At 47.8% G+C, this 19,812-nt stretch overlaps 1 protein-coding gene across 2 annotated transcripts in view; it reads left to right on the top strand.

The window, feature by feature from the left end:
• The first annotated feature begins 17,950 nt into the window (after window positions 1-17,950).
• Window positions 17,951-19,812, top strand: part of ST8SIA5 (ST8 alpha-N-acetyl-neuraminide alpha-2,8-sialyltransferase 5) — a 53,064-nt gene continuing 51,202 nt past the window's right edge. For both annotated transcript variants that reach the window (XM_066616883.1, XM_066616882.1), the window contains exon 1: window positions 17,951-18,892. In XM_066616883.1, coding sequence (XP_066472980.1) covers window positions 18,762-18,892 — 131 coding nt within the window. In that variant the 5' untranslated portion in view covers window positions 17,951-18,761. The remainder of the gene's footprint in view (window positions 18,893-19,812) is intronic.

Genomic DNA, 19,812 nt, shown 5'->3' with positions numbered 1-19,812 from the left:
GGCATTCTTTATTTCAGAGAATAGAAGCCCTATTGCAAGGGGGTGTTTAAAAAAAAAAATTAGTATTCAGTGCAGGAATACACTTTATTTCATGTAAACAGCTATAAAGCAAGAGCCACAGTGACTAGCACAGGCTGTAGCTTTCCACTTATGGTAGCTTGCATCTGCTTGTAAACTTTCCCGCTGTTTAGCTTGGACCCTATCAGACTTGCAGGAACACAGGCTTCCAAACTGAGAGTCCAAGGCTTTCAGACACAAGCCAAGAGGAATTCTCTCAGCTGCCCCAATGGTCACATGCATTTACGGATAGTCAGGAGTACTGACCTGCCTTTGTTTCATATCCCGATAAAGCATGATATCAACAACAGCATAGCCACTGGTATAATTAAACTTAGGGCAAAATCCTAACCAGCTCTACTCAGAAGTAAGTCCTATTGTGTTAAATGGGGCTTACTCTCAGGAAAGTGTGGTTAGGATTGCAGCCTATATGAAATTTAGAGACAAACTAAACTTAATGAAGTGTGTGATGGAGTGCCCCCTTAAATACAAACCAGACCCCCCCCCCCGCCGCCCATTCTCACTCCTTAGTTTATGAAAACCCCTGTGGTAGTTCTGCACTATGAATCTCGAGAGGGATATGTACAGAAACTCGGTTTAATAAGCCTGTCATCACTAACATGAATAGAGCCTGAGGCTGCAATCCTATGCACGCTTTTCTGGGAGTAAGCACCACTGAACACAATGGGACTTACTGCTTCGTAGACAAGCATAGGATTGTGCTGTGTATCTAGCAATCAAGATTCAAGAGGCAACATGACGTTTACAAGCTGTGGCCAAAGATGACAAACAAGGTCATGAAGCTCTTATCCTCTATGCAGCTAAACAAGGGTTGTTGATTCAGAGCAGTTAGCAAATGCAGGTATTCCTGGATGATGCTAAATATCTAGAGCCATTTCAGTTTGACTTTCAGCTGGGGTTTGGAACGGAGTCTGCATTAGTTACTTTGGTTGACAACGTTCACCAATAGACAGCTGGAGGAATGTGATCCAGAAGCGTAGCAAGAAGAGGGGTGATGTGGTAAGTATGGCAGGTGCCAAAACGTGCCTTGTAAGCAGCCCCTTCCCCTAACCATTGGAGCCATTTGGGGCAGCCTGTGCTGCACTCACTGTCCTGTATGGCTCTAACAGTGAGGGAAGGGTCACTTACAAGGTGCATTGCAGTGCCTACCATACTTAACACATTGCTCCCCCTCTAGCTATGCTTCTGATGTGACCCTGTTGATTCTCTTGGATGTCTCCGAAGTTCTCAGTACATCTTTGATCATGGTATCCTTTTTGTTTGATTCTGTGGGTTAGAAGGTGGCACACCATAGTCTCATGATTCCCCTCCTGCCTCCCTGGGAGGTTTCAGAAGCTGGTGGAAGGAGAGTGTCTTCTACCCCATGGTGCTTCTTTTGTGGAATCTCACATGGGTCTGTCTTGTCTCCTGTGCTCTTTAGCACATACATATATAGAACCTCTCAAAAGAGATTGACCTGAGATTCAACATGCATTCTCATCAGTTTGCTGATGACTCCCAGCTCTGTTTCTCCTTTTCATGTGATTGAGGTGTGGTGGTGACATCATTGAATAACTGCCCAAGGTTGGTTATGAATAAACTGAATAAAATAGAATGGGTAGAATAAACTGAAACTGAACCCAGACAAAATCGAATTGTCCATGCTGGATGGTCCTAAATTCAGGAACATGTTGAGAGTGGATGGGACTGTATTGCTGATAGAATAGATATGCAATTTGGGATCCAGTTTTCCACCTGGATTTCCAGGTAGATGAAGTCATCAGGGGTGCATTCTGTTAGTTTCAGTTGATCACCAGTTATGCCAGTCCCTGAAAATAGAAACATTGTCACTGGTATTCATGGCCTTGGCTAAGGCACTGACTATGGAGCTGCCCTTGATGACAGTTTTGTAAATTCAGTTGGGAAAAATGTGACGGACACATTGGTGGTACATGTTAGTCATTGGTAGAGTGTTTTTGTTAAAAATCACATAAAACACAACACTATATTTGGTGTTTAAAATATTCAAATAAAAATACAAAATACCACATTTTGGTGTTTAAGATATTTTCCAGAAATTAAAATAGATTACTTTTCCAATTTGAATTAATACTGTGGCTGCATCTGCTGGCACTATGTCACCTACCTAGTGCACTTTTAACAACAACAACACCAGGTGTCAGCAAAAATATTCAGGCATTTGTAAAAAAGGCAATGAGCAGGTGGAGTACACAGTTAACAATCAATGGCAAGACTCATGGTCAAGTGAACATCAGGAGAGGCATCTTCCAAGGAGACTCCCTGTCACCTCTGCTGTTTGTTATTGCCATGACTCCACTTTCACAAATATTAAATAAAACAGACCTCGGATACCAAACATCAAATAAAATAAATCATCTGCTCTACATGAACGATTTGAAGTTATATGGAAAGTACGTACCAATCTGAAGTCGAATCACTAATCAACACTATTTGTATTATAGTAATGATATCGCAATGGAGTTTGGACTAGATGTGCTGCCTTAATAATGAATAGAGGGAAAATAATAAAAACTGAAGGAATAGAATTGCCCAATGGAAAAAAAATATTAAGAACTTGGATGAGAAAACATTATAAATATCTGGGCATACTTCAGACACATAACATCAAACATACTGAAGTTAAAATTGAATATGAATATATCAGAGGAGTCAAAAAAATCCTAAAGTCCAAACTTAGCGGTGGAAACACTATACAAGCCATCAGCACCTGGGCTATACCTGTCATTAGATACACTGCAGGATTAGTAGACTGGACACAGGCAGAGCTAGAGACATTAGATTGTAACACCAGGAAGATAATGACCATCAACCATGCTCTGCACCCTTGTAGTGATGTGGACATACTGTATTTCCCTCATAGCTCAGGTGGAAGAGGAATGTTGCAAGTCCATCAAACAGTAGAGGAAGCAAAAAGAGGCCTAGAAGAATATATATAGCCAAGAGGATGCAGTTAAAATGGTTAACAACAAGAAATTTTTAAATACCAATGAAACAAAGCAGGCTTATAAAAAAGAACTAATAAAGAACTGAGCAGAAAGGTGGGAAAATTAGCCACTGCATGGACAATATTTGCGAGACATTATTGGAAAAACAAACATTACCAAGACCTGGCAGTGGTTCAAAAAAGGCAACAAAGAAAGAAACAGAGAATCTAATAATGGTTGCACAAGAACAGGCATTAAGAACAAATGCAATGAAAGCAAAAGTAGGAAAAAAATTACAACAAACAGCAAGGGCCATCTCTACAAAGAAGCCAATGAAACAGTGGACCACCTAATTAGTTGTTGTAAAAAGGTTGCACAAACAGCCTACAAGCAAAGGCATGACAAGGTAGCAACAAAGATACACTGGAACATCTGTAAAAAAAATACAGGCTACCTCCAGCCAGAAACTGGTGGGACCACAAAATTGAAGAAGTCACTGAAAACGATGATGCCGAAATATTATGGAATTTCCCACTACAAACATCTATTGTACAACACACCAGATACAGCTGTAGTCAAGAAGAAGGAAAACAAGTCAAAATAATTGATATAGCCATCCCAGGGGAAAGCAGAGTGGAAGAAAAGGAGCTGGAAAAAATAACTAAGTACAAAGATTTACAAGTAGAAATTGTAGAGGCTGTGGCAGAAGAAGAGATCCCAGTGGTGTTTGGCACTCTCTGTACTATTCCAAAACACCTTGGTGCTCTCTGTGCTATTCCAAAACACCTTGAAGAGCACCTGAACAGCACAGGGGTCACAAAAATTGCCATCCACAAACTACAAAAAGCAGCTTTACCAGGAACAGCTTTCATCTTGTGACAATATGTATAACAGCAAAATAGGACAAAAAGCAGGCATTCCAGATCCTTGGGAAGGACTCGATGTCTGGATAAAACAAACCAGTCAATAAATCTATCTGACTATGTGAAAATCTCATAACAACAACAATAACAATAGGTATTTATATATTACCTTTCTGGCCACTGGATTGCTCCTTTGGCTTTCTTCAAGGTGGTTTACATGGGCAGGCTTTCTCTAAACCCCCGAAGGAGTTTTTACAATGAACAGAGAAGTGCTGTTCTTTAAAAGGCTTTTAAAGAGGGGATTGGAGAAGTTTCTGGAGGAAAAATCCATTATGGGTTACAAGCCATGATGTGTATGTGCAACCTCCTGATTTTAGAAATGGGCTATGTCAGAATGCCAATGCAAGGGAGGGCACCAGGATGCAGGTCTCTTGTTATCTGGTGTGCTCCCTGGGGCATTTGGTGGGCCGCTGTGAGATACAGGGAGCTGGACTAGATGGGCCTATGGCCTGATCCAGTGGGGCTGTTCTTATGTTCTATCTTTCACGAACTGACTACTTTCCAGGTGGTCCTTCCCACTGTCTGGACCCATTCTGGCTGCCATCTCCTCCCACACAAAGAGCTTCAGAGCTGTCTTCTTTGGCTCTCACCGAAAAGAGCTCAGTTCGTCAAGGTCTTGCTGCTCCCAAGGTTTCCAATGAACAGGTGACCTTCAGGCCTTCAGATGATATCTTTGGGCATAACAGCAGCTCTATCCCCTAGACCAGACCTCCTGCCAATTTTAAAGTGTTTAAAATTAACAAAAATGAGGACTGGGAACGAGAACTGGGAATAAAAACACAAAACACCGCTCACTGCCTTTTTCATTTTTTTTAAATCACAAAATCGGCAAATAAAATAAAACCATTTGCAAACACCTCTAGTCATTGGGAACACATAGCTCCATAGTATAAGAGCTCACAAGTTCACAACTAGGCCCTCATTCAAGACACTGATTCTATGAAAGCTCTGTATGGCCTGGGTCCAGGATACCTGAGGGATCAACGACTTCCATATGAATCTGCCTGAGCCCTTGAGGTCCAATCACACAAGTCACCATTGTAGGAAATGAATGTTTAGCAACTTGTAGAGTGTTACTAGTTGTGGTCCTGGCTCTGTGAAATTGGTTTCCATAGTCTGACCTAGAGCTTGAACTAGAGCACGTTTAGGTCAAAAATATTTTGGGGCAAGTGTTTAATAATACAAGAGTGAGAGCTGCATTCTATTTTCACCTTCTTGCAGAGAAAAGCTGCGGATTGAGTTGCTGTTATGATTTCCTTGCAGTTGATGCTTTTACTTGTATTTTTAGATATTTTTAATGGCTATACTGTACTCTGCTTCAGGAATTCTTGTGAACTGAGAGGTGGGGTACACCGTTCAAAATAAATAAATCATAGCACTGAGTCAAAATGTCCATCTCAATTTCACCTTCTCTTTCTCAAGGAGCTAGGGTTATTAGGGGAGAGTCATTTCAAACATTTTCAGGGGGAGGCCAAACATGGGCAAAAGCCAGTCAAACTTATAGCCCAATCCTATTCCTCCTCCCCCCCCTTGCTGGTGAAGCCACACTGAAAATGATATACTGCATGCCAGTGGTTCTCACACATTTAGCACTGGGACCCACTTTTTAGGATGTCATGACCGGAAGTGACATCATCAAGCAGGAACATTTTTAACTATCCTAGGCTGCAATCCTGCCCTCGCTTACCCAGGAGTAAGTCCCATTTACCAGCACTGTTAAAAGAATATGCATAGTAGCTTGTTACAAGTATAGGTCTGTAACATCTCCCCAAACATAGTCACAATAGCATGGTAGAATCAAGTCTAATATATTAAAAATAAAATATTGAAATGAATGGGGCCCCACCTGGAATGGGCTTGCAACCCCACCTAGTGGGTCCCGACCCACAGTTTGAGAAACACTGCTGTATGCTGTAGGGGGCACAGATTGGGAGGCTTCAGAAGAGAAAGGGGATTTAAATCCCCTGCCTCCTGCTCTGCAATGGGTCTCCTTGGACCTGCACCAGTTCTTTAGCTGCTGCAAGTCCAAGGAGAGAAATGGGGTGGGGAGGCTCAAAACAGAGACAATAGGATCCACCCCTTACCACAGGTTCCCCACCCCATTCCTCTCTGCCCAGTATTGTCCTCTCCCCACCCCATTTCATCCACTCCCTACCACCTGCACTGCCTTGCTTGCTCTGGCAGACCCAGTGAGATCCGCTGATGGATGGGGAGCCTGCCACCATTCCCAAAAGCACTGTGAGCTGCATCATCAGCCATTTTACCTCAGCATAACTAACTCTGTTCCACTGTCATAAATGGCTGCGCACAACAGCCCAATCCTGGATAAGACTGGGCTGTCAGTGCCAGCAATGAGTCCTGCAGCCTTAGTGGCTGCCTCCTTTTTTTGTAAATACAGAAATCCTTTTCTAAGTGGAGGAGCCATAGCTCGGTGGTAGAGCACATGCTTTGCATGTAGAATGTCTGAGGTTCACTCCCCATATGAAACCACATATAGCCACTGCCCATCATGGTAAGCAATACTGAGTTAGAGGGATCAATGGTCTGATTAGGTAGGAGACAGCTTTCTAAGTATTCAATGTATAACCCCTCAGAACATAGCATGGTTCCGAGGAGGCTTTTGGGTGGAAAAAAAATGGTAGCCACCACAAAGAACATAGTCAAACTGCTATGAAACAAGCAGCAGTCAAAAAAGAGATATTTGTGGGATATTTAGATGTTTAGGGCACCTTTCATAGATATATGAACCCACTCCCCCCCTTTTCTTTCAAGCACAAAGTTGACTGTACTGTAGCTAACGCTATACAGCAAATCAATAATAAACAGCAATAAATGGTCCCATTAATAGATGGTGAACATGCAGAGGTCTTCTCACCGAAGCAGATGCATTCATGTAGTTTGCTACTGTGCAAAAAGACACTACCTCCTCTATCTAGGTCAAGCAACATCCCCAGAGCAGAGAGAAGGGGGCAGGTAGCCCAACAACAAACTTCATCCGCAAACCACAGGGTCTCCTCTCTCTTCCTGAACTTTCAGCCCCTAGAGCTGGCACTTAGGGTCAGATCCTGAACCCTCAGCACTGGCCCCCTGCCAGTGCTGAGCATTACAAATGAGCTGTAAGGCATGCCTGTGACACTCGGCACTGGATCAGTGCTGGTGCTTGCTGAGTGCCAGTTTGTGCTGAGCCAGCGCCAGCCAGAGGCCTGCTGTATACCACCCAGAGCAAGGGACAAGATCTGGGTGGTGGAGAGATGAGTCAGGGTAGGGGGAAGGTGGGATGGGGGAGGGAAGGAGGGGAATGGGACAAGCCCCCTTATGTGAGAGCTCCACCAGGTCTGGAACTCTGTGTTGGGCCCAACACGGGGCCTCTCAACTGTGCACCAGCTAAGCAGCCAATGCATAGCCCCATTGAGGGGTCTGCTCCCTTAGCCCCTTCCCCCAAGGAGCCACCAGCGGCTGACCACCATGTTCAAGATGCAACGGTCACTATTTTGACACCACTGCTTCTCTGGGCACCGGTTAGCTCAGGATTAGGCTGTTAGTTGGCAAGAGAAGGGAGGCTGTGCCAGCACCAATATCCTCCAATATCCTGTTTCTTACTAGGTTTCACTGGGGTGTGATGTCCAAACACAGCCGGAGCCAAGGCTAGGTCACAGATCAGGACCGTGGACAGCTCGCTCTGAGGCTGGTTAGGTGGTCAGGCTGTCTACAAAGCCACCCAAGAAGCAGAGAGCTGGTTACATTGCCCCTCAAATAGTAAATTATCTCAGTAAGCTTTACAACAGCCCTGTAAAGTTGGACAGAATTATTATTCCCATAGTACTGATGAGGAAAGGCTCAGTCCAAATGAGCATAGAGGTGGAGATTTCTCGATTCCTCTCACAGCGAGCACATCCTACCAAATTCTAAGAGCTCAGAAAGATCAGTAACTCAGGGCACAGTCCTAACCCACCTTCCAGCACTGACATAAGGGCAATGCCGCTCCAAGGCAAGGGAACAAACATCATCTTACTTTGAGGAAGCCTCCATGAGTGCCACCTGATTGCAGCATGCAGTACATGCCCCATTGGCACAGTTATGCCAGTGCTGGAAAGTTGGTTAGGATTTGAGCCTAAAGACCTATAACTTCATATAAAACTGCCTTGTAGCAAGATTGAGTTCTCCTGAAGGTGGTCCAGCTGGGCCTGGGCTGTTCCACTTCAGACTAAGAATCTTAGTCTGGATTAGTGCTGGAGGCTTGCATGATTGAATTCTTTCCATAAGCGATGCTTGACACATCAATGACTGATGGAACACCCTCCAGAAAGATTCATAAGGCATGAACATTGGCATCCTTTAGGTGTCAGGTTAAGGCATTTGCAGCCTCCAAAGCTTGAATTGAGCAGTTTAGTGGATTTTATTGGTATTAGTTGTCTGACTTTTTAAATTATTGTTGTCCAAGTGGGTGGTCAGGTTCTCCAAGCTCTCATCATTAACATTTAGGAGTGATCTTCAATGACTCCCAGCCATGAGCTTCTATCAAAAAAATGCCAAACAGCCACATCGGGCCTTTAAATAGCAATTGGCCTGAGAAAGAAATGACCAGTCAGGAGCCATAAGAAGCCTAAAGACAACCAGTAATGTACATAAAATGCCCATTCCCCAACAAAATGCAACTAAAAAGACTCTGAGACATCATTAAAAGGCAATCAAAGCATGAGAGAACAGGAAGAGTTTTGCCTAGAGCCTGAAACATAGAGAGCTCATTTCAGTGTCATGAATGGGAAAGGCAACAGAGTTTAAGGAAGATGACACACCCTTCCTTCTCCAGTAAAGGTGCTTGTGTGTTAAGAAACAGCAGTTTATGCCTCAGGAAGAGGCAGAGGGATGTGTATTGTGTGCTAAAGACACCTTGTGAGGGGCAGCTATTGTACTACTCAAGGAAGTAAGAAGCCTGCAAAAGTATATTACAGTATTTCATTCCAGGGCCCAGTACTTTGACTATAAGCAGTGGCTTAGGGGAAAAAAGTCTGTTTAAAATTAACCCATTTTTGCCTGGCCTACAGATGTACACGTTTGGTCCCTGATGCTTAGATATATATGCGTTGGGCAGAAATGGCTTAAGGATCCACAAGCTACATGATCAGAGTTTATACAAGCATTGGTGTGGTGTACTTAGCTAAAAGAATCAGCTGGCAAGTCCTTAGCTCCAGCACTGCTGCACTGACAGGGTCTCCTCAGGTAAGTTACAATCTCTCAACCTCAGCCCCACTCTCCATCTGCAACAGGGAGATCACATTGCTTGCCTGCTTTACAAAGATGTATGAAATGCTTCTTGTACTTGAAATACATGGTCTAACTAGTGGGAGTACAAACAAAGGTGCAAAAGTGTGTGCAGTGCTTCCAGTACTTGAAATATATGATCTAGCTAGAGAGGGTGTAAAGCACTAAGTTTTGCAGAGGGCCTCACCATAGCATGCAAGTGGTCCATCCCCCTCCCCTTCGGAGCCAGGTGTACACCTCTGTTTCGCTCTAGAGTCTAGGGCTGGAATGGCTCCAAAGGAGAGGGGGAGGGTCCCTGTTTGCACATCATGGTGAAGCTTCCTGTAAAACTTAGTGCTTTGCACCCCTCTAGCTATGCTACTGAGTATAAGCTATGAAATGTATATGATTCTGTTTTTGTGAAGGTGACCTTAGTGACATTAACAGGAAGCCATCTGATGCGTGCTCAACTTTGCATTTATGGTTGGCACCAACAAAGATACTTGCTAAAGTCCTGCAGCTTTCCAACAGCACTGCTGCTATTTTCAGCCCTAGGAATGGTCACTGTGTAACTCAGCCAAGCTGTGAGGAGCAGCCTTGCTGGTACAGGTGCAGCCTATTTATCCATGGATTTTTTTATCTGCGGATTTGTCTCAACGCAAATGGGGTGGGGGAACAAAAGTCACACACACCTTTGCCTCCTTTGCACTGCGATGGCATCTCACTCCATTTCCAGGCAGCCCAAAACACTTCAAAAAGTCTCTGCCTTGCCCAGGCAGGGAAATAGCCCTAGAAGAGGTTCCCCTTGCAAAGAAACAGCAACACTCCTAGAGCCCCTAAGCCAGCAAAGAGGCTGAAGAGGGGGCTGAAAATCTCTGTAGCCAGAACACGTGCAGCAAGGTGGAGTGTGTGCACACGGTCGGTCGGTCGGTGTCTGTCTCTCTCTCTCTCACTCACACAGGGGCAGGTGTGGTAGCAACAGAGGGGATGAGGGGATTGCTTTAAAAAACCCAGGGAGTGCTTGCCAAATTTCCCCCCCCCCATTGAGATGGTGCAGGCAATCACCAACACGAGCACCCCCCCCCCCCATGGTGCAGGCTATCATTCACCCAAGCAAGCCTTCCCACCAAGCAAAGCATGAGATATAGCCTACAATCCTCTCCACACTTTCCTGGGAGTAAGCCCCATTGACCAAAATGGGGCTTACTTCTGAGTAGAAATGCATAGGGCCGGACTCTTAAAAGATCAGCATCCCATGTGAAAGAATCTGGGCAGCTGGCAACGGGGAGGGCTGAGTACGGAGCGGAGGGGATTGATAACAGCTGCCTTAGTTTCCTTCCATCTGGAAGTGTCAGGTTGCAGTGTGTTTCCGTAACTCTATGAAATTTAGCACAACGTGTTTTTTTGTTAATCGTGCCGAGTTACGGAACGGAACTAACGTGGATAAATAGGCTCCAACTGTATTTTCAAAATCCATCTGCTCACAGCAGACAGAAAATAGAGAAGCCCTCTGAATCATAGACACCGTACAACCTACAATGTTTAAAATAAAGGAGATGGCAAAGGATATCAAACCAACCAAGGAGGAAATGTATATCCAAGGAGGATATCAAACCAACCATCACTGAGAGGTATGCAATTATGCATGGTAAGGAGGAAGTGGACAAACCTTTTTTTCCTGTCTCACAATATTAGACCCTGGCATCATACAACGAAGCTGATTGATAGGAAATTTAAGTCAAACAAAGGGAGGGACAGTCAGGTCATGCTATAATTGCTATATGTGCACAAATTCAAGTTTACATACACAGCAACAGAAAGAAACAACAGCTTCAATTGTTTCACCACCATTCTATCCACAGAATATGTGCCCTGGAGTAAGTATGAGATGGAAAAATGAATCTGTTGTTGCCTCTATCTCCTCACTTCTCATGTGCCTCTTGCAGTACAGATTTAGTTTTTAAAGACACAGAACATATTTTTTCAGATTTAAGGTCGCTTCAACTGTATGTGACTTTCCCCTATGCTGCTGACTCTAGAACATAACCCTTGCATGAGCTGTGACCTGACTGTACTTCTTCACATAGTTAGTCTGGAATTCATTGCCACAAGATGTGATGAGGGCTACAAGTTTGGACAGCTTTAAAAGGGGGAACGAACAGGCCAGGTCAATCAACGCCTACTAGTTGCTATGGCTAGGTGCTACCTCCAGGTTTAGTGCAAGTTTGCTTCTGAAGACCAGTTGCATGACAACAATGATGGAAGAGAGAGATGCCTTTCTCTCCTGCTTGTAGGCCTCTTTGAGGCAACTGGTGGGCCACTGTGGGAAACAGGATGCTGGACTAGATGGATTTGGGCCTGAACATGCAAGGTTTTCTTATGTTCTGAGAGAGGAAGCAACAACATCATTTTCTAGATCAGTGGTTCTCAAACTTTGAGGGAGCTGTACTCCCTCAGTAAGTCTTTGCAGGGGAAGGGCAAGGGCAGGAAAGGGCAAAGGCTATTTCCAGGATCATGTTCTTACAGGGGGCGAAGGGGGGTGATTTCACTTACTTTAACATTGGTAGGGCTGCAGAAGGTGCAGGGAGCTCAGTGCAGCCCTCTGCAGCCCTCCCCAAGGCATGGACTCTTGAAATGGGAGCTGCATTGCAATTGCTACATTTCAACTTTCCAAGCTTTGGGGACCCTGTGGAGGGCTATCCTGGACTCCCCGCAGCAGCCCTACCAATATTAAAATGTGAAGGCACCACCCCTCCTCCCATGCCACCCTGGGGATCACTTCCCTGCCTCTCTTCTTCCCCTGCCTCTTAAAGGGACAGGGGAAGCGTTACACAAACTGGTGGGTCACAACCCACCACTTTGAGAACCACTGTTCTAGACCATTCCCCCAAAAACCCCTTTGACTTCCTTACACCCCTACACATCTTGGCCCAATCTGCCCAAGGGGCTGGGAAGGAGAAAGGCAGGCAAATTAATTCTTACTCCTGTCTTCTCCATTTCCCTTTCAAGCCCCCCTTTCAATGGCCCACCTGCTTCTGCAGAGAAACACCACCCACAGACCTTTTAGTGAGTATAATTACGAGATGCAACTATAATGGAATTGATAGAGAGCTGATTGAAAGCAACACTTAAACCTTCACATTTAATTTTTTAAAGTTCTTGGTGGAAAGCCCTTCAGGCTGCCTGCTATTCTGTGCTTCTTCTTTCACAGCAGTTCCCCTGGGGCAGCTTGTCCTTGTCAAAGACAATACAGCATAACACCTGACTGTATGGTGTCATGTCCCATCTGCTGAAGCTCATTCCTGCTCTTTTGCATCTTACAGCCTCATCCTATGGACAGTTGGACTGAGAAAGTGGCTCAGAATGACCAGTGGGTCAGCCCTATGGCCTCTGTTAGGAGCTCCATACTAGAGCACAGCTCCAGCTTTGGAGCATACTACTCCAAAGGCGGAAAGTTGAACGTTGTCAAGCCCTTGTTGGAGAACTTAAGAGTCATGCATGCTAAGTGAGGTGGCCACTGAAAAGGGGCCATAGCCCATCTAAAAAGGTTCCCCTTGATAGCAGAGGCATAGCTACAGGAGGGGTGGCATGGTAATTTCTATGAGCACTGTAACACACTGTGTAAGACAGATGCTTCCTAGCAGGGAGCACATCAAACAGTGTGTACAGCATAACAGGAATCATCTTGGTTCCATTTGCCCAGAGCCTGTCAAGTGTTAACCCAATTTTGCCCAACCCATAGGTGTACACATTTGGTCCCTGTTGTGTATATGCAACATTGGGCAGAAATATTAACACAAAAAAAAATTAACAGCAACTAAATAAGAAGAAAGGGCTTCGCTACCAAAGTAGTTTCTTAAAATGAAGCTATCGGTTTTGTCCTCCATGTGTTCTATGGCGATACATATTTCACAGCACAAGTTTGAGGAAAGTAGAAACCAGTTAAAGGCAGTCTGTTCTCTGGTGGTCTCCGGTCTCCCACTCAGTTGGTGAGACACTGGAAGTACCAGCTGTGGCTGCTGGTGGTCTGTTCGCCACCCTCTCTGTTGGTCCATAGGGAAGTGCTCACACAGTGAGATGCTGGAAGTTGCCAAGGTTTTGTTTTATTTTTTCTAAGACCTTGTGGACTACTTCTCAGGGTCTCAGACCACCTGGGGTCTACCAACCATGGCTTGGGAACCAGCGCTCTAGCAGCTGCTGCCTGATTTTATGAATGCCAACAGAAGTGACTATAATGGTGCTTGGGCAGCAGTACTCCACCTTCCCCAGCAGCTTGTTTAACCCTTGATGAACATAGCCTAATCAGCCCTGTCACTTTTGTGAACCACCAAAAATTGGGTCTAGTGGGTTCCGGACCCACAGTTTGAGAACCATTGGTCTAGTAGATAAGCATCAAGTAGCAAGAAAGGAGTGTAATAATTAGATGTGTTATTTCAAGATATTTACCTAGTCTTTGGAACAGCCTGGACTCCAGAGTTCTGGTTTTTAGGATGACTAGTCCCTCATCCAGAAATTCCAGGGGAAAAACCACACCAACCTTGAAGAGGTTGGCTATGTACATCTCTCTAATACGCTCGTATACTTTGGAACAGGAAAGAAAACAAATCAATAAACATTCATTTGGTCTGGCTATTCATCAAGCAGGTGCACTATGTCTCAGCGGATGTTTTAAGGCAGGAATAGAACAGATTACACGCCCGCAGTGCTTGGAGTAACAGCAGGGCAATTTATGATTCCATCTCAGAAAGAGCAGCTTCAAAAGATATGGCTCCACAAGACTGTAAACAAAGGGGCAGCAAAATCAGCTTTTAGATGTGAGCTCCTTGGAGCCCAGCTTCTTGTTGGTGTTACATTGCCAAACGCACATACAGGCTCCTTGTTTGCACCGACAAACCCATTTCTTGTCTTGCAGAGCGGGATGGTGGTGGGTGGGTGTTTGGGATGCTGTGAAGAGGAGCTGGGGAAAAACTGCAAGCCTCCCTTCTGGTCTATCAAAGGCTGCAATCCTATACACTCTTTCCTAGGAGTAAGCCCCACTGAACACAATGGGACTTACTTCTGAGTAGTAGGAATGTGCTATCAATAGTTCTTTAGCTAGTTATTAACAGTAACCTTTAATAAAAAGCGAGGCCTGATTTTGGACAGTAAAAAAAGCCATCTTGGACACAAAAGGACCCCTGCTGGAGGGCTACAGTATGCCTGACCAGTAGACAACCCAGAGCTAGATGAACCCTTGGTCTCGCTCAATAACAGGCTGCTCCAGTCATTCAACCCTTTCGCACAGCTTAGAGAGGCACTATTCTGTTCACGCTCAGATAGCTTTCCACTCCCCAAGCTTTCCATTCTACAGCCCATGTGTTGCAGTGATTAGACCAAGGCCAGCCCATTCCTACAGCAATGAAGCACATGTCTCAAGCAGCAGATTAGGGAGGGGCACCTACCTCTGTCCACCCACATGCCTCCATTGCTCTTCATCTTTCTCCTGTGCCTGGATTGGAAAAGGAAGACTGGGATGGAGAGGAAAAGGGGGGAGGAAAGGAGAGTGGTGGGCTAGAGAAGTGTTTCTCAATCTTTGTCCTCTGCTGTACCACTTCACATGGTCAACCTGTTTGAAGTACCACTGAAGATCACTGGTGATGACCATGACCATCAGCAGTCACTTCTGGGTTGGGAGTTCAGATGCAAAGCTACAAACACCAGTAGGAGGCTCAGGGTGGACTAGAGGGCTTTTTGAGCATGGAAAAGAATGCTTTGGAGCTAAGCCTCCTACCACTGTTGTGTCCCATTCCTGGTCTCACTGCTGAGTGGCAGGGATTCAGGAGTCTTGCAAGTACCACCAGACACCATCTCAAGCACCACTGGTTGAAAAACACTGAGCTAGAGCACCATTCTTCTCCCCACTTCCTCTTTCTAAGAACATAAGAACAGCCCCACTGGATCAGGCCATAGGCCCATCTAGTCCAGCTTCCTGTATCTCACAGCAGCCCACCAAATGCCCCAAGGAGCACACCAGATAACAAGAGACCTCATCCTGGTGCCCTCCCCTGCATCTGACATAGCCCTTTTCTAAAATCAGGAGGTTGCACATACACATCATGGCTTGTGGACCATTGGACATTATATATCTGGACTTTCAGAAGGCGTTTGACACGGTCCCTCACCAAAGGCTACTGAAAAAACTCCACAGTCAGGGAATTAGAGGACAGGTCCTCTCCTGGATTGAGAACTGGTTGGAGGCCAGGAAGCAGAGAGTGGGTGTCAATGGGCAATTTTCACAATGGAGAGAGGTGAAAAGCGGTGTGCCCCAAGGATCTGTCCTGGGACCGGTGCTTTTCAACCTCTTCATAAATGACCTGGAGACAGGGTTGAGCAGTGAAGTGGCTAAGTTTGCAGACGACACCAAACTTTTCCGAGTGGTAAAGACCAGAAGTGATTGTGAGGAGCTCCAGAAGGATCTCTCCAGACTGGCAGAATGGGCAGCAAAATGGCAGATGCGCTTCAATGTCAGTAAGTGTAAAGTCATGCACATTGGGGCAAAAAATCAAAACTTTAGATATAGGCTGATGGGTTCTGAGCTGTCTGTGACAGATCAGGAGAGAGATCTTGGGGTGGTGGTGGACAGGTCGATGAAAGTGTCGACCCAATGTGCGGCGGCAGTGAAGAAGGCCAATTCTATGCTTGGGATCATTAGGAAGGGTATTGAGAACAAAACGGCTAGTATTATAATGCCGTTGTACAAATCTATGGTGAGGCCACACCTGGAGTATTGTGTCCAGTTCTGGTCGCCGCATCTCCAAAAAGACATAGTGGAAATGGAAAAGGTGCAAAAGAGAGCGACTAAGATGATTACGGGGCTGGGGCACCTTCCTTATGAGGAAAGGCTACGGCGTTTGGGCCTCTTCAGCCTAGAAAAGAGACGCCTGAGGGGGGACATGATTGAGACATACAAAATTATGCAGGGAATGGACAGAGTGGATAGGGAGATGCTCTTTACACTCTCACATAATACCAGAACCAGGGGACATCCACTAAAATTGCGTGTTGGGCGGGTTAGGACAGACAAAAGAAAATATTTCTTTACTCAGCGTGTGGTTGGTCTGTGGAACTCCTTGCCACAGGATGTGGTGCTGGCGTCTAGCCTAGACGCCTTTAAAAGGGGATTGGACAAGTTTCTGAAGGAAAAATCCATTATGGGGTACAAGCCATGATGTGTATGCGCAACCTCCTGATTTTGGAGGTGGGCTATGTCAGAATACCAGATGCAAGGGAGGGCACCAGGATGAGGTCTCTTGTTATCTGGTGTGCTCCCTGGGGCATTTGGTGGGCCGCTGTGAGATACAGGAAGCTGGACTAGATGGGCCTATGGCCTGATCCAGTGGGGCTGTTCTTATGTTCTTATGTTGTAACCCATAATGGATTTTTCCTCCAGAAACTTGTCCAATTCCCTTTTAAAGGCATCCAGGCCAGATGCCACCACTACATCCTGTGGCAAGGAGTTCCACAGACCAACCACATGCTGAGAAATATTTTCTTTTGTCTGTCCTAACTCTCCCAACACTCAATTTTAGTGGATGTCCCCTGGTTCTGGTGTTATGTGAGATTGTAAAGAGCATCCTCTCCATCCCAGTCTTCCTTTTCCAGGCCAGGGTGTGGGAGAAGGAGAGCCTGGCTGGCACCTTACCAGATAAGGGGGAGCAGCCTTTGGCACACCCTCTTCAGGCACCAGGTGGTTTTGGGCCATGTTAGGCTTTGGCCTGCCTGATCCAGGCAGATCCCCACTCAGAGCCCAATCCTATGTCTGTCTATTCAGAAGTAAGTCCCATTATAGTAAACTGAGCTTACCCCCAGGAAAGTGTGGCTAGGATTGCAGCCTCAGGTGGGTGACCTTGGGCCAGTCAGTCACTCTCAGATCCCCAGCCTACCTCACAGGACTGTTGTGAGCATAACCTCACACACAGCCACCCTCCTGAGCTCAGTAGAGGAAAGGTGGGATTCATGTGTTAATGATCACACAGGACAAGATCAAGATGGGGGGGGGCTGATCCATTTCTTGAGTGAGGTGGTCCCCTCCTGGCAGAGAACATCTGCCCTCTCCTTGGACAGGGGAGTGGGCAGGCAAGACAACCATGGAAAGTGTGGACAGGATTGCAGACTGTTGGGTGACCTTGGGCCAGTCAGTCACTCACACTCAGGCCCCCAGCCTGAGGGTTGTTGTCGCAGGGTTGTTGTGAGCAGAACATGGAGTCACCACAAGCACAGCCCCCCCCCCCCGATACACGTGTTAACGACCACGAGAGGGACAAGATCATGCTGGCAACTTTGGAATTGAAGGGGAGTGGCGTAGCCAGAGGGGGCAAAGCGCTGAGCCTTGCAGGGAGCCACACCGCAGCGGGCAAGCGACCCCTTCCCTTCGGAGCCATTCCGAGCGGGGGGAGCAAAACGGAGGCCAGTCCTCCGCCCGCAATGGCTCCGAAGAGGAGGGGCCGCTTGAGCGCTGCGGTGTGGCTCCCGGCAAGACTCAGCGCGTTGCCCCCCTTCTGGCTACGCCACTGCGCGGGGGCCTGATCCGTGGCCGGAGGGAGCTGCAAGCCCAAGCCTAGGCGCATCTACTCGGAAGTAAACCCCATTCCGGTCAGCGGGGCTTACTCCCAGGTAAGTGCGGACGCGATCGCAGCTGCCTCCCTCTGCATGGGCGGGCGGGCGAGCGCGCCCCCCTCTGCCTGTCCTTCAGCAGGCGCACGGCGACCTTGCCTGCGCCCGCCCGCCCGGGGGCTGCTGCAGGGGGGCGCGCGAGCCTCCCCTCCCTCCTTCCTCCGGCCCGGCTGCAGCTGCGCCAGGGCTCTGCAGGGGCGGCCGCTGCGGGGACGCTGAGGGCGCCCCCTCGCCGGAGCCCTCCTCCTCCTCCCCCAGCCGGCTGCAGGAGCGGGAGGCGCCCGGCACTCGGCCGCGCCGCCCCCATCAGACCGGCCGCTCCCCCTTCCACCTGCGCGCAGCTGCGATCCTGTCCGCACTGGCCCGGGACGAAGCCCCCTGGACTTGCTTCCGAGGAGACTGGCCTAGCCTTGGACTCTCAGGCTGCAGTCCCGCCACACTGACCCGGGACTGAGCCCCACTGACTGTAGTGGGACTCACTTCCCAGTAGGCTGGCATAGGCTTGGGTTCTCGGGCTGCAGCCCTCTCCGCACTGACTATAGTGGGACTTACTTCCGAGTAGACCGGCCTAGGCTTGGGTTCTCGGGCTGCAGCCCTCGCCACACTGACCCGGGAGTAAGCCCCATTGGACTTTGGGGGACTTGCTTCCGAGTAGACCACCCTAGGCTTGGACTTTCGGGCTGCAGTCTTATCCCCACTTACCCCGGAGTAAGCCCCCTTGCCTCTGCTGGGACTTACTTCCGAGTAGACATGCCTGGGCTCGGGCGGCGCCGCCCCTCCCCGCCCGCGCCAGGGGGAGCCAGGCGGGGGCAGCCCGCCTTCGGATGCGGCCGGGGCGCCCGGAGCCTGCCCGGCGCCGCCTCCTCCTCCTCCCGCGCTTAAGGGGCGCGCGGCAGCGGCGCTCTCGCCTGCCGCCGCCACGATGGGCTACTCGGACCCCACCTCCAGCAGGGACCTGCTGGGGAACCGCACGCTGCTCTTCGTCTTCGTCTGCGCCTTCGCCCTGGTCACGCTGCTCCAGCAGATCCTCTACGGCCGCAGCCATCTCCAGAGGTGAGCGGGGGGCCCCGGAGCTGGGGGCCGAGCGCTCGCGCCTGCCCGCACTTGCCTGGGAGGAAGCCCCACTGACTGCAATGGGACTTACTTCGAGGAGGCATGCACAGGATTGGGCTCTCGCTTTGGACGCAGTGCTGTAGCTAGAGGGGGGCAAAGCCCTAAGTCCTGCAGGGAGCCTCACCACCACGTGCAAGTCCTGCAAAGTGCTTTGCCCCCCTCTAGCTATGCCACTGGTGGGCTTCTCCCCACACGTTTCTGGGCACTTCACATTTGGTGCATCCCTCCCACCTTTTGAGAGAGAGAGAGAGAGATGTCATCTCCCCTTGTGATGGTTTGGTTTGAAGTCTCCAGTGTGCCTTGGGCTACATGTGAAGGTGTGGATTCACCTGATCAACTTTGGAGTTTTGTTTCCAACTTAGCCTTAAGGGCAGGGATTTTCTCATTGAAGCATTTCTTCGGACCTTCAAGATAGCCTCATTTGTGGAATGGTCTGCTCTTGTCAGATCTCAAAAGTTTATTAACTCAGAGCCCAGTCCTACGCAACTTAACAGCACTGGTGCAGCTGCAATGCAGCTCCAGGTAAGGGAATGTTTGTTCCCTTACCTTGAGGAGGTCTCCATGACTGCCCTCCGAACACAGGATGCGGTGCAACCCCCTTTGGTATGGCTGCAACTGCACTGGAGAATTGAATAGAATTGGGCCCTCATTCTCTTTTGATAGGTTCTACAGCCCTCATTCTTGCCCCTTCTTTTCTCCTTCACCCCACACCACCCCATTACCCAGTGGTGGAAATTTATTGCCTGTCTCTGTCCATCCAGCTAGGCTCTATCTAGCTTTCTACAAATATTTATTTTCCAACCTTTGGCTGCAGCTGCCTGCCCCATCTAAGATTGGTAGACTGTCTTTGAGGCATGTTT

Source organism: Tiliqua scincoides, chromosome 2, assembly GCF_035046505.1.
Source record: "Tiliqua scincoides isolate rTilSci1 chromosome 2, rTilSci1.hap2, whole genome shotgun sequence".
Lineage (NCBI taxonomy): Eukaryota > Metazoa > Chordata > Lepidosauria > Squamata > Scincidae > Tiliqua > Tiliqua scincoides.
This window is presented reverse-complemented; position numbering and strand designations above follow the sequence as displayed.